The sequence below is a fragment of the Oncorhynchus masou genome, chromosome 23 (assembly GCF_036934945.1).
Source record: "Oncorhynchus masou masou isolate Uvic2021 chromosome 23, UVic_Omas_1.1, whole genome shotgun sequence".
Taxonomy (NCBI): domain Eukaryota; kingdom Metazoa; phylum Chordata; class Actinopteri; order Salmoniformes; family Salmonidae; genus Oncorhynchus; species Oncorhynchus masou.
In genome coordinates, this window is record NC_088234.1 from 25892916 (window position 1) to 25906499 (window position 13584).

At 43.3% G+C, this 13584-nt stretch overlaps 1 protein-coding gene across 4 annotated transcripts in view; it reads right to left on the reverse strand.

Annotated features, from left to right (window-relative positions):
- frem1a (Fras1 related extracellular matrix 1a) overlaps positions 1-13584 on the reverse strand; it is a 31546-nt gene that overhangs the window by 13682 nt on the left and 4280 nt on the right. For all 4 annotated transcript variants that reach the window (XR_010451141.1, XM_064931691.1, XM_064931693.1 and 1 more), the window contains 10 exons: positions 6962-7404; positions 4656-4750; positions 4059-4369; positions 3414-3610; positions 2667-2990; positions 2345-2453; positions 1950-2081; positions 1508-1852; positions 400-542; positions 89-285 (listed from right to left, as the gene is read on the reverse strand). Coding sequence is in view for 3 of the 4 variants with exons in the window: in XM_064931691.1 (XP_064787763.1) it covers positions 89-285; positions 400-542; positions 1508-1852; positions 1950-2081; positions 2345-2453; positions 2667-2990; positions 3414-3610; positions 4059-4369; positions 4656-4750; positions 6962-7204 (2096 nt within the window). In the remaining variant the exon portion in view is untranslated. The remainder of the gene's footprint in view (positions 1-88; positions 286-399; positions 543-1507; positions 1853-1949; positions 2082-2344; positions 2454-2666; positions 2991-3413; positions 3611-4058; positions 4370-4655; positions 4751-6961; positions 7405-13584) is intronic.

Sequence of the window (13584 nt, forward strand, 5' to 3'; positions counted from 1 at the left end):
CATTCTTCCCCAATGGTACCAAGTGTACAGTATGCATTTTATCCCTGCAAATTGCAAAAACAAACTTAACTCGACATGAGATGCTCACCCATAAGACCTGCTGTAGAAGGGCGGAGTGGTAACAGTGTATGTGAGCTCGCTGTCAGGGGACTCCAGGTCGATGAAGTGAAGCTGCTTCTTGGTCAGGTGGACCACCTCTGTCTCTTTCACCACCAGGCAGCGAGTCACCCCAGGGACCTCTTTAGGTGGCTGGTCAGGCACAGGGTTGATGTGCACCACTATGACCTGTAAAGGTGGGAGACCACATTAGCTTTGAATGACATTTGAGGAGTTTGAATTCCATTCAATCCAACTTTATGAATCTGCAATTGTACACGATCCGGCAATGGTACAACTCACCTGAGGTTCTGAAAGGTTGGGTGGGTCATGGAAGTCCGAGAGCACCACTTCGAAGGAGTCATCAAACACCTCATTCCCTAGATGGCGGTAGTAGACCACAGAGTGGAACAGGTCCTTCTGCAGGAAACGGATGACAGGATAACCTGATAGAACCAAGGAAAAGAACACCACTGTCATTTTTTTTTACAGATGATTTAAGATAAAACTAAGTGATAATTTATGAGGCTGTGTGACTTAACTGAAACATACAGGTAACTGCCAAAATAAAGGAAACATCAATGTACAGGGTCTTAAAAGGGCGTTGGGCCACCACCAGCCAGAACAACTCCAGTGTTTGGGACTCTATTTGAGTGATGTGACACCATTCTTCTACGAGACATTCCATTATTTGGTGCTTTGTTGATGGTGGTGGAAAAAGCTGCCTCGGGCTCCGCTCTAGATTCTCCCACAAGCGTTTTAATTGGGTTGAGATCTGGTGACTGAGATGGCGATTGCGTATGATTTACATTGTTTTCATGTTCATCAAACCGTCCAGTGACCCCTCGTGCCCTTTGGATGGGGGCATTGTCATCCTATGGGAGCATAGCCATGGCAACCATAGTAATGGTCTGGGCTATCCGGGGTCCTTGGGACATCCCTAACCCATTGAAATTTACATTTTAAAAGGTTAACGTTAGGTAAAGGTTGTGGTTAGGGTTATGGTAAGGGTTAGGGTAGGGACGTCCCAAGGAGCCAGGAAATCACTGACCCCAAAATAATGGCCTGCCCAGCATTTTTATATATGACCCTAAGCATGATGGGATGTTAACTGCTTAATTGACTCAAGAACCACACCTGTGTGGAAGCACCTGCTTTCAATATACTTTTGCATCCCTTATTTACTCAAGTGTTTCCATTATTTTGGCAGTTACATGTATATTGAAGAATAGCATTCTAAAACTGGTATGTGATTATCAAACTAAACAACAAGTGGGTCATTGCATAATAAAGCTCTGCAAAAGTTCCCCATTGCTATGCCTTACAATTGCATTCAGCTGGGAATCAAAGTGTGCACAATAGATGTGCCTTGTAAAACAACGTGGTCTATTCAGAGGGCTCCTCTCCTCACCAGTGAGTCCAGGACCAGGGATCTTCATGAGCTCTCCAGCTTGCGGTGGCCGGGTGATGTTGAACAGGATGTAGTCGTCGCTTGAGTCCATGTCTGAGGCCTGCAGTATGGATCCTCTCAGCAGGGCCGTGTGGCCCTCAGAGAGCTCCAGCACTGTGTTGGTGATGAGGAATGGTGGGCTGTCATCCTTGGGCAGGATGTTGATGGGGAACTTGTGCCGGGTCTGGTGGCGCCCATCGGTGATGCGGAAGATGATGAAGTCCTTGGTGGTATCGCTGTCGTCGTGATGGTAGCGCACAGCGCCCGCGAGGATGTCGGCAACGGTGAACATGAAACCCTTGCCACCTGCAGATTATGGACACATAGTGGGGATGTCGCCGTCATCCTAGAAGTAATTAAAATAGAATAACAATCAAATGATGCTATTGAAGGAGTTCTATACCTCTCAGTGTTAGCCTGCCATGCTGGAGGCCGTCGACAGTGATGATGCGTACAGCCTTGAAGTTGTCGTTGTCCACAATCTGGAGCTGATCCCAAGTGATTGGACGAGACTGACCTTCAAGAAGACTAAGACCTAGAAAGATCACATTGTGACATAACCATTTTATAATCTATACAAGATCTGTGCAGAAGCTGTGTATTTGGAATACACCCATTGACCGGTTTGGGGAGCTACAGGAGGACGGGCTCATTGTAATGACTGGAATGGAATACATAGAACGTATCAAACATATGGAAACCATGTTTGACTCCGTTCCATGAGTCCATTCCAGCCATTACAATGAGCCCGTCCTCCTATGGCTCCTCCCATCGGCCTCTACTGCCATTGACACCTACCCATGTTCCATGACACCCTGGGTGCATTGGTGTCTGCTGTTCTAACTGACATGTGGACCATGATCGGGGCGCTCTTCTCAAAGAAGAAGTCATGTACCTCAAACTCCACCTGTTGAAGAGAAACTACATCTGATGGCCTGAGAAAGATGACATTCTAGCCTGGTCTCAGATCTGTTTGGAATGTATAGCCAACTCTGTTGTTATGCCAAACAAAATGTTGCCACACTTTTGGACCTGTTCCACCACCTCCTTAAATGCAATGGAAATTGAATTTAAACACTGTGAATGTGATGGGCCAAACAAAGGAAACAGTAATGGGCACCTCATAGTTCCTACGCTGGGTGTGGGATGAGTTGGGTGGCTGGTAGCCGATAAGCATGTCGTTGAGGTCCACCCAGGTGAAGGAGAAGATGGGTCGCGTGTGGTCTGAAAGGTGGGTGATGAAGCCCTCTAGGGGGGGCTTGGTGATGTTGAACACCAGCAGCTGTTTGGGGGTCTCTCCGTCCTCTGCGTCCAGGGTGGCAGTGGAGAGGGGCGTGAGGATGAATTGGTCCACTTCCAGGATAAACATGGACATGAAGGCTGGCTTGGGCGGCTGGTTGGGAACAGCGCCAGGGATGTGGACAGGTATCCAGGCCCGCTCCGACTGCACATACAAATGCAAGCACAAGCACAAGCACATAGACACATGGTTAAATCACTAGGGTAGCTTAGTGGTTAGAGCATTGGACTAGTAACCGAAAGGTTGCAAGATCAAATCCCTGAGCTGACAAGTTAAAAATCTGTCATGTTGCCCCTGAACAAGGCAGTTAAGCCACTGTCATTGAAAATGAGAATTTGTTCTTAACTGACTTGCCTAGTTAAATAAAGTAAAAAATATACAGACAAACAAGGCATTCTACTGTGAGGTTGTGCTAACTAAGAGGCTGAATTTCTTAGTTAAAAGTAAATTGTCCAGAACTTTTGCAGCATACGAAGATAAAGTACTTTCACTGACCTCAAGATATCAATCCTTCAACATTTTGGTAACTTCTAGAAAATGTTTCTGATGAGAAATAGTGTAAAATACCTGGTATATGCTCCCGCTCCTGGTGTCGGTGAGGTCCAGTCGCAGGGCGATGTAGTCTACGTCTGGAGACGGTGGGTCTATGTGCTGGTACCTCAGGCCCATCACCAGGAACTCATCACAGGGCACTTTGATAACCTTTGCCAGCTTCAGGCCGTTCAGGCAGTCCTCAGTCTTACACATGGCCCTGGCCTTGTTATCTGTACAATTAGAAGAGGAAGTGAGGTTAGGGGGATGTGTTTAAGGACAAGTAAATGATTTTGGTTGGAATTCATGCATTACACATTACATAGGGGTGGCAAGGTAGCCTAGTGCTTAGAGCGTTGGACTAGTAACCGGAAGTTTGCAAGTTCAAATCCCCTTAGCTGACAAGGTACAAATCTGTCGTTCTGCCCCTGAACAGGCAGTTAACCCACTGTTCCTAGGCCGTCATTGAAAATAAGAATTTGTTCTTAACTGTCTTGCCTATTTAAAGAAAACAATTTAAAAAACCCCACTGATTTCTCATGAATTCAGTTCATGTTGAACACTAGTTTTAATACATCCAACATTCTGAGTTTGACAATTATCTACCAATTGACTGTATCACTACTCCTGTTACCATTACTACTAATATTTGATAATAGTAATACTATTATACATCCATACCTAGCTGCTGCCGGAGAGGAATGAAGCTCTCCGGCTCGTCCCCTCTGGCCTCCAGCTGGTCTGGCTCCCCAATGACCAGCTGACCATGACCCGGGAGGTGTGTCTCGTGGGTGTTCACACGGATGCTACACTCAAGACTGATCATCCTCTCATAGTGGAAGGACACCACGTTACCATCCAGCGTGTCGGACAGGCCGTAGAACTCTGGCACCACCAGGGACTTGGGCCCTAGTTTGATGATGTTGCAGTCAGGTTCCATGATCTCCACACGCAGGAAGAAGACCTCGGTAAAGGTCTCTGTCTCTGTGAACCTGGGGAGAAGACCATCTAGTCACACTGAAAACAGTAGCAGTGGTCAGAACTTCCTTTTATAAGTGGGGCCAACTTTACAGGGAGGAGATAAGTGTGAGTACAATACTTAGTACAATAAATCATTCCTGTTGCTATCTACTCTGTTTTGCAGGAAGTGATGTCTTCAGTCTCATTCAGTACAATTTATTTTGTTAATTCAAAATGGGTATAATTAAAAAATATATATATAAATACAATACATGTAATCATAGAATCTCTGAATAGAATTTGGAAAGATGCATGTACCTGTAGAGTCGAAGCTTGACAGTATCTTCTTTTAGTATCGGGCAGCCATTGTGGACATACTTTACGTCATCAGCCAGGTAGTGGCAGTCAAACACCTACAATTATGATGTGAAAATAAAATCAGATGCAGCCGTGGGCTACTGTAGACTTTAAAAAAAAAAACATTTCCAAATGACCACTTAAAAAATTAACAATCTTCCTGCTGCAGGATTATTATACTCCTGCGACAAAACTGGTCAAATAAGGTTCCCATGTATGTAGCTTGAGGCTTAGTTTATTGAGGTAAATATTACAAGGGGCATAAAAAGAGTCACCAGCTAAATAGGAGAGAGAGCAAAAATGCTAATAAAACCAAAAGCTGTTTTTCCTCTCAAACAGCGAACAGAAAACACAGTCTTGTTTATCCATTCTTCAAGTAACATTCAGAAGAAAAACAAAACAGAGCAACCCAAGCTGCACCTAAACCAGAGGTTTCGTCCTGTCATCTGGTAGTAATATAACGTTACCATTGTTGCTTATTTAGGATAAATACTCTCTACAGTCACCACCACATAACTAGCACCATTTAAAGCAACTACTTGATGTTGTTCATCGTGAACAACAAGTAATAGCGGCCTTAAAAAGTGCTACACAGTAACCAAACAACACACGAGAGTGTGTGGCAACATTTCCGGCTGCGTAGGGGTATCTCAAGACATCTCAGACATGTAGGCTACTAGGGAGGGCACAGGGAAAAGCCCGGAGTCTGTCAACAGACCTTCATTAGGCCTGGAGGCTGCCTGTCTCTCCCTGCAGACAACGGCTCAATTAGTGTCCAGGGTCAGACATAAAATGCTCAGATCTGCCTTCCTTTTCCTCTTCTGAGGATCAGACATATCCGTTTCAAGGGGTTCCAATGACTAATGACATCCACTGCAATACTCATGTTGGTTGAGTTTGTATAGCCACCACTGCCACCAATTGCTAATATTAGCATTTTCTACGAATTTTCAAACCAAAAAACAACAACTTTCAAGCCCAAATCATTAAGGGCCGGTTTCCAATACACATATTATGCCTAGGTCTAAAAAGCATCCTCGATAGAGAATCTCCATTGAAAGTGCTTTTTAGTCCAGGATTGTTTTGTCCAGGAAATGAGCCCCTCGGGTCTAGAGCAGGACATAAGTGGCCGCTTAGGGCCCCTGGAGTGTTGGAATAGTAAAATACACAAGGTGCAAGTCAAAAATGTGTTTGTGCAGCAGCACTGACAGTCACTCATTTAGCCATGTCATCTAACAATTTTTAGATTGGATAGTCAGTCTAGCCAGTTATCTAAACTTGAAGTAATCATTTAAAACGAAAAACAGTATCTCTGCCCAATGGCAAAAGGAGTAGAATTGTATGAAATGTATTTTTAAAAATCTAAATTTTCTCCCTGCTCAATGGCAAAATTAGTAGAATTACATGACTTCTCTCTGTCCCATGGCAAAATGTGTAGAACTGCAGACAACTTGCTTTAAAACGGGAAAATATATTTTGAGTAGAATTGCATGAAATGCATTATAAAATGTCATTATTTTCTTTCTTACCCCGTGGTAAAATGTGTAGAACTGCAGAAAAATTGCTTTAAAATTGGTACATGTTCTCTATGACCGATGGCAAAATTTATAGAATTGCAGGAAATTGACTTTAAAAAGTAAATGTATCTCTCTGTCGTGAACGGGGGGCACTAAAACATTTTGCCCACTTGTAAGTAGGGCTCCCCAACCAAATATTGCTTAGGGCCTCCAAAAGGCTAGAGCCGGCCCTGGCCAAGAGCCTATTGAAGAACTGCTTAAGGAACATACCATGGTACATACTGTATCACAATCCCCCTTGTACCTAAACCTCCTAATATAACAGCTTTATGGTCTGTTTTTATGATCAGCAATTAGGACAATGTGTTAAGCGTTGTCAGGGATTCTCATTATGGGGGAGAAACATGCCAGTGACATACTGTTATTAGCGTTTTACTGCCAGGTTTACCCCAGGGCAGTTGTCTATCACGAACCCTTTTCCTGGATTGTAAAAGGTTGTTCAGACTTCTGTTCCAGTTGTAACAGGTAGGACATTTTCAGAGGTCCACCACCACTAAGTGGCAAACAGGCAGGTAAAAATACATCTTACTTGGGGTCCTGTGTCCGATGTGCCGAGTGTTTCTGCCATGGGCAGGGTCTTCAATGTGTGCTTGTCTCCTATCATCCCCTCTTAGATGACTATTCAACTTACAACTGGAAAAGCAATGGTTACCACCTGTTGACCTGCCACAAAGAAGCCAGTTACATTACCTGAGGTGTCAGCGTCCCCACCCTCTGCGTAATTGGCTCGTTGAGCACCACCTCCACCTTGCAGGCGTCCTTCACCAGGGGGATGTGGAACTGCAGGTCCCCCTCCTGCAGGTAGGCCGGCTGGCCCCTCTTCACCCTCAACCCTAGGTTAGTCTTCACCAGGGAGCCGTGTGACCCTCCAGCCACGACTAGCAGCAGCAGGCAGGAAAGTGCCCATCGCAGTGCCCCTCTCTGTAAACCCATCACTGTCCCTGACTCAATGGAAGCCTGTCTCCTGCTTCTTCGTGGAATGGGTACCAAAGCAAAGTGGAGACAGTTTGAGTTATAAATTGTGAGAAGGTTGTTCTGTTGACCGCTGTGCAGATGTGGATGTGACAGATTTTCGGAGGAGTTTGTGGTTATCCTCCTCTATGGTAGTGACTGCTTCACTTGTCGTGGACGAGCTGAAAAATACAAATGTTTTGTTAGTCAGTAACTCCTGAACTAATGTGCAATGGCAATGGAAAATAAGCTTTCAGAACATCTAAAAACACAGTGTATCAGATTACTAGACAATTTGTCAAGGAGATCACTATTGCAAATAGTGTATAAAGAAGTTTACATATAACACATTACATAATGCTATTTGTGAGGCCGTTTTGTAAGAAGAATTACACAGTTGTCCAGTGTCCACCGTGTCCATCATCAGTTCAAAATGATGTCATCCATTTCGTTCCAGGAAGGGATAGTTTGCTGTTTCGGAGTTAATCAGCAGTATACCTTAGCTGTTTTCTCATGTGAGGAACAATGGTGTCCTTCATTTGAGACCGTTGCTCACAATGTCTAATGGGTCACAGGTCTTTGACAAAAGCTAGTATTTGGCATCTTGCCTGTCTCCTTCTGCTTAGCAACAAGCTTAGAGTGGTTTCCTGTGTCAGTGATTCTCCAGCTGGATATTGTCAGAAATTCTCCAGCTGGAATATTGTCAGAAATTCTCCAGCTGGAATATTGTCAGATATTCTCCAGCTGGATATTGTTAGAGATTCTCCAGCTGGAATATTGTCAGAGATTCTCCAGCTGGAATATTGTCAGCTATTCTCCAGCTGGATATTGTCAGAGATTCTCCAGCTGGAATATTGTCAGAGATTCTCCAACTGGAAAATTGTCAGAGATTCTCCAACTGGAATATTGTCAGAGATTCTCCAGCTGGAATATTGTCAGCAATTCTCCAGCTGGATATTGTCAGAGATTCTCCAGCTGGAATATTGTCAGAGATTCTCCAGCTGGAATATTGTCAGAGATTCTCCAGCTGGAATATTGTCAGAGATTCTCCAGCTGGAATATTGTCAGCAATTCTCCAGCTGGATATTGTCAGAGATTCTCCAGCTGGAATATTGTCAGAGATTCTCCAGCTGGAATATTGTCAGAGATTCTCCAGCTGGAATATTGTCAGCGATTCTCCAGCTGGAATATTGTCAGAGATTCTCCAGCTGAATATTGTCAGCGAGTCCTCCAAGAAAGCCAACACACTTCCTGAGAAAGAGCTTTCTGTACCTGTGGTGCTCAGGATAACGTCTACCGTTTCTTCTCTGTTTAGAGTTTGAACAGAGCCAAATAATGACAATGAAATGTAAGGATAAGGTCATCGTACAAGTAGTACCACTTTGTGGAATCAACTTGGCAACAAGCGCCTTGTTGGTAAGATCATATAAACTGATCGTGTCCCTGTAATACACTCATGGATTAGAATTAAAAGAATGAGCTGGATAAGCCTTGACCTCTCCCTGACCTCAAAACATCTGGATAGTGTCTCCAACACAATTACCCAACATGCTCTGGCATTGAGAACTTTAGGCCACAACCTGACTGCATTTCTTTGGTTCATAGGATGAGAGGCCGGATACTTTCTGAACTGCTTTATTTCTCCTTATAAACATGGACTAACAAGCCTGCATGGAATAAATTATAAAGGTGCTAATAATGCATCTATGATTGAGAGACATATTTTCCCATCTTCCCTTCGGATAACCAATTGTTGTGGACTGGCACTTTAGCTGACCACAAGAATCCCTGCCAGGATGGCTCTTGTAGCCTGGTAGCATCAGAAGGGTGAGTGTTCAGTCTGGTTTAACCAGGCTAGTGTCTCAGCACGTCCATCTGAAGATGAGGTGATAAGTTGAAATATACCCTCTCTGAGCCTAGGAACTTCACAAGCTTTGAACTAGGGTCTGGCGTAGAGAGACCTGTCTCATCTGTCATCATTGAACACATGGCTAAACAAGGTTAATTTCCCTGACTAGCAGTATAATGAACTGCTAGTGCTGTGATAGAAATTTGCTGTCACATTCTCGCTCTCTCTCACGCACAAGTGCACACACATATCCGGGTAAAAGTTGCTCATTGTCTTTAGGACTTAAGTTTGCGCACGTGGAATTGACTAAAAACCAAAAAACGCAAATGAGCAAAGCCACAAATGATTAATTTGAATACCGGTGTGCTGCAATTCAAGAGTCATTCTTGCGAGTGATGTTGATTTAGCACAGGTGTCATATTGCACTGATTGCACTGACTCACTTTGACCTCTTATGCGGCCTCTCATTGTCTGCTCTGACGAAGGTGGCTTTAAGAAGAGCTTAGCTCTGGGTCTAGAGATTAAGCTAAGCTACAACTGGCGTACAGTGGAAAGTCTAAATTTATAAATAATGACTTATCAAACTCAATATCAAAGCAAACCGGATTTCCCCTTAATAAATCATCTTTATTAAGAAAACAAAGAGGAAGTAGTAAAAAGCCCTGGGGTAGTGAACAGTAAATCCAATCATCATAATGAGCCAGGAGTCGGATTTCTCCTGTCTCTCTTCCTGAGTTTGGAAGCGGTCCTGCAGTCACAGACATGCCTTTGTTTGCTCATTCCTTTTCAGTCATTTTTACTCCCTCCTCATGTAGGATGACTCCTTCCCTCCCTCCCTCCCCCTTCCCTCCTTCCCTCCCTTCATACAGTGCATTCGAAAAGTATTCAGACCCCTTCCCTTTTACCACATTTTGTTACTTTAAGCATTATTTAGAAATAATAATATTTGTATTCCCCTCATCAATCTACACACAATACCCCATAATTACAAAGTGAAAACACGTTTTTAGATTTTTTTCTCACATTTATTAAAAATAAAAAACAGAAAAAGTTTGAAAAATCGCAAAAATATTCAACAGTGAAGAGGCGACTCCGGGATGCTGGCCTTCTAGGCAGAGTTGCAAAGAAAAAGCCATATCTCAGACTGGCCAATAAAAATAAAATATTAAGATGGGCAAAAGAACACAGACACTAGACTACACTAGAGGAACTCTGCCTAGAAGGCCAGCATCCCGGAGTCGCCTCTTCACTGTTGACGATGAGACTGGTGTTTTGAGGGTACTATTTAATAAAGCTGCCAGTCTGTTTCTCAAACAAGAAACTCTAATATATTTTTCCTCTTGCTCAGTTGTGCACTGGGGCCTCCCACTCCTCTTTCTATTCTGGTTAGAGCCAGTTTGCGCTGTACTGTGAAGGGAATAGTACACAGCGTTCTATGAGATCTTCAGTTTCTTGGCAATTTCTCGCATGGAAATGCCTTCATTTCGCAGAACAAGAACAGACTGACGAGTTTCAGAAGAAAGTGCTTTGTTTCTAGTAATTTTGAGCCTGTAATTGAACCCACAAATGCTGAAACTCCAGATACTCAACTAGTCTAAAGAAGACCAGTTGTATTGCTTCTTTAATCAGACAACAGTTTTCAACTGTGCTAATATAATTGCAAACGGGTTTTCTAATGATCAATTAGCCTTATAAAATGATAAACTTGGATTAGCTAACGCAACGTGCAATTGGAACACAGGAGTGATGGTTGCTGATAATGGGCCTCTGTACGCCTATCTAGATATTCCATTAAAAAATCTGCCATTTCCAGCTACAATAGTCATTTATAACATCAACAATGTCTACACTGTATTTCTGATAAATTTTATGTTATTTTAATGGACAACAAATGTGCTTTTCTTTCAAAAACAAGGACATTTCTAAGTGACCCCAGACTTTTGAATGGTGCTGTATGCAAATTATGATATTTCAGAAACCTGTTCTTGCTTTGTCATTATGGGGTATTGTGCGTAGATTGATGAGGGAAAAAAATATTTAATTCATTTTAGAATAAGGCTGTGACGTAACAAAATGTGGAAAATGTCAAGGGGTCTGAATACTTCCCGAATGCACTGTATATGCAATCCAGTACCATGCACCTCCAAAAGTTCTGCTTTCAAATGAGGTCTATCTTCTACGGCCATAAATACACTTTCTAAGACCAGATGACTTATCGGTCTATGGCTCAAAATAGAAAGTGACCCTGAAAGACAGGTGATAGCAGAAAAATTTGACAACCAACATTATGCATATGAGTTTTCAACAGACACTTTAGTGTGACTATCAGGAGCCATGTGGAAGAAGTCCTTTTGCCACCCATGCAACTGGCACATGACTGACTTGGCTGTCTCTCCAGGGCATGTTGATGATGACTGACCTGAGGTTCTCAAATACTCTAACCACTATCTCACTGACCTAAACCACACATACACACTCACAACACACTGCCAAATACAAATGGCTGATCTGATGAGGGTCCTTTAAGACTATGTGCAAAGCACTATGGGACGGTATGAGATGGACTGAGGCCTAGGCCTGTGGGGAGACATCAGAAGCCCCCTTAAGCAGATTTCTGATGGTCTGGTTTTAACTTTGTTGCTTTCCCATCATAGAACTTAATCTCAGAGCTTGAAATATTAGTCTATTTGAACCATATTCGGTTAGGAGTGATTTAGACCGTTACCTCAGTAGGGATGCCCAACGGCAAACTAAATACTGCTAGTTGAACATCATTTGGGTGTGTGTGTGACAATGGAAAATCACTCGGCCTCCATGGACAATTGAGAGAGTTGAAATATTGGCCATTCACATAATTGTTTCTGAAAACATGCATGATACCTAGAAACATAATCATTTGAGAGGGATATGGGTGAAAAAGTTCCAGTATAGTTTTAATATAAATTGTTTAATATGTCTGAATTTTTGGCTAATGGTATCAAGCTTTACACTCGTCAACACCTGACTCATATTCCATACATAATGCACTACTTTTGACCAGAGCTCTATGGGTCAAAAGTTGTGTACTATATGGGGAATAGGGTGCTATTCAGGACGCTGCCCTGGTGCTCACAGTCACCACATCATGGGTTCCTCTGCTCTGAATGATTTCCTTGAAGGTGCAACTGCAGTCCTTCCTTATTACAGTAATCATGTATAACTTGAGACCAGGGGAGTTCAATAGGTCATACCTTAGCAAAATTGATTTCCAACCGAAAGATAAAATGTGCATCCTTAATGGACAAATTCAAGTTGTACTTCCCCAATACAAAATGTTTCAAAACATGTTCTCCCTACTTAACATGACCTCGGACAGAGTGACTGTTTTAGCTCTGCACTTTGAAATGTTCAGATCTAAGACTGCTCTTACATTACCAACCACTTCCAAGCACAGTACAATACCTTTGCAATACGCCATTCAAAGCATGACTGACGTGTGTAAGTGTTGCAGCCATTCAATTGACAATTTAAAGGCGGCTGTGTTTTTGTAGTTAACACCCGCCATTTTAATTCTAACCCCGGTGACTGAGTTCTTTCCTTTTCCCTGCTCTCCCCGTCTGGAGACCTTGGAACTTGGCCTTAGCCTGAAGGCAAGTGCCAGTTGGTGGTAATGACAGTATTTCCTGATGCAACCTGCTTATTTCCAGATGCTCCTTGGTGCGTTAGCTGTTAGCACATGGGTAAAGTGTTCTTCTGCCTGGGGCTACAGCACACTGGTGCACCTCCCAGCCCAACCCAACCCAGCCACGGCTTGCCCTCCAGTCTGCAGCCGTCTTGGTGCCAGAGCTAAAAATAATTAGTGCCAGGGCCAATTCAAAGGGCTATTTACTGTGCTGATGGGGATGGATCTGTCTTGGTCTGGTCCCAGATATGTTTGTGCAGTAGGAGTTGGCAAGATACTATAGCACAAACAGATTTGGGACCCAAACAAATTTTTCAAGCTGGCACCAAGGCTAAGGAACTATACATCATTTTTTAGGGTAGCGTCTTTGAAACTGTGAGAAACTCCGTTTCCTGGAGGCGTGCACTTTCCCAGCGTGCATTGGCTTTGGTCAGAGCTCAATCTATTAGCAATTAAAAGACCCAGTTTGCTTCGTAAAAAAAGTGCCTCAACTCGAAATGGTCGGACCAAGAAGTCAGAATCCTCAGATTTCCTGTGTCCTGTAAGGGGAGCCTCTCCAATACTGGGTGGTATTCATTAGGGCATGCAACAGAAAACATTGAAAAACATTTTGTAATGTAAAACGGAAATGAGCGCTTCTTATTGGACAACCCATCACTGTTTTTACACCATTTTCTTAAAGTTGGTGCCTAATGAATACAACCCGGTTGTCCAAGGAGAATCCTAACAGGGAAAGGATTAGGCTCTATTTGTAAGAGGGAAAGGGCCAAATTAAAGGCACAGCTTAACACCAGGGACCTTTCCCATCACTAACCGCCCACTCCAACCATCTGCCCCGGCCCCTATATCCTG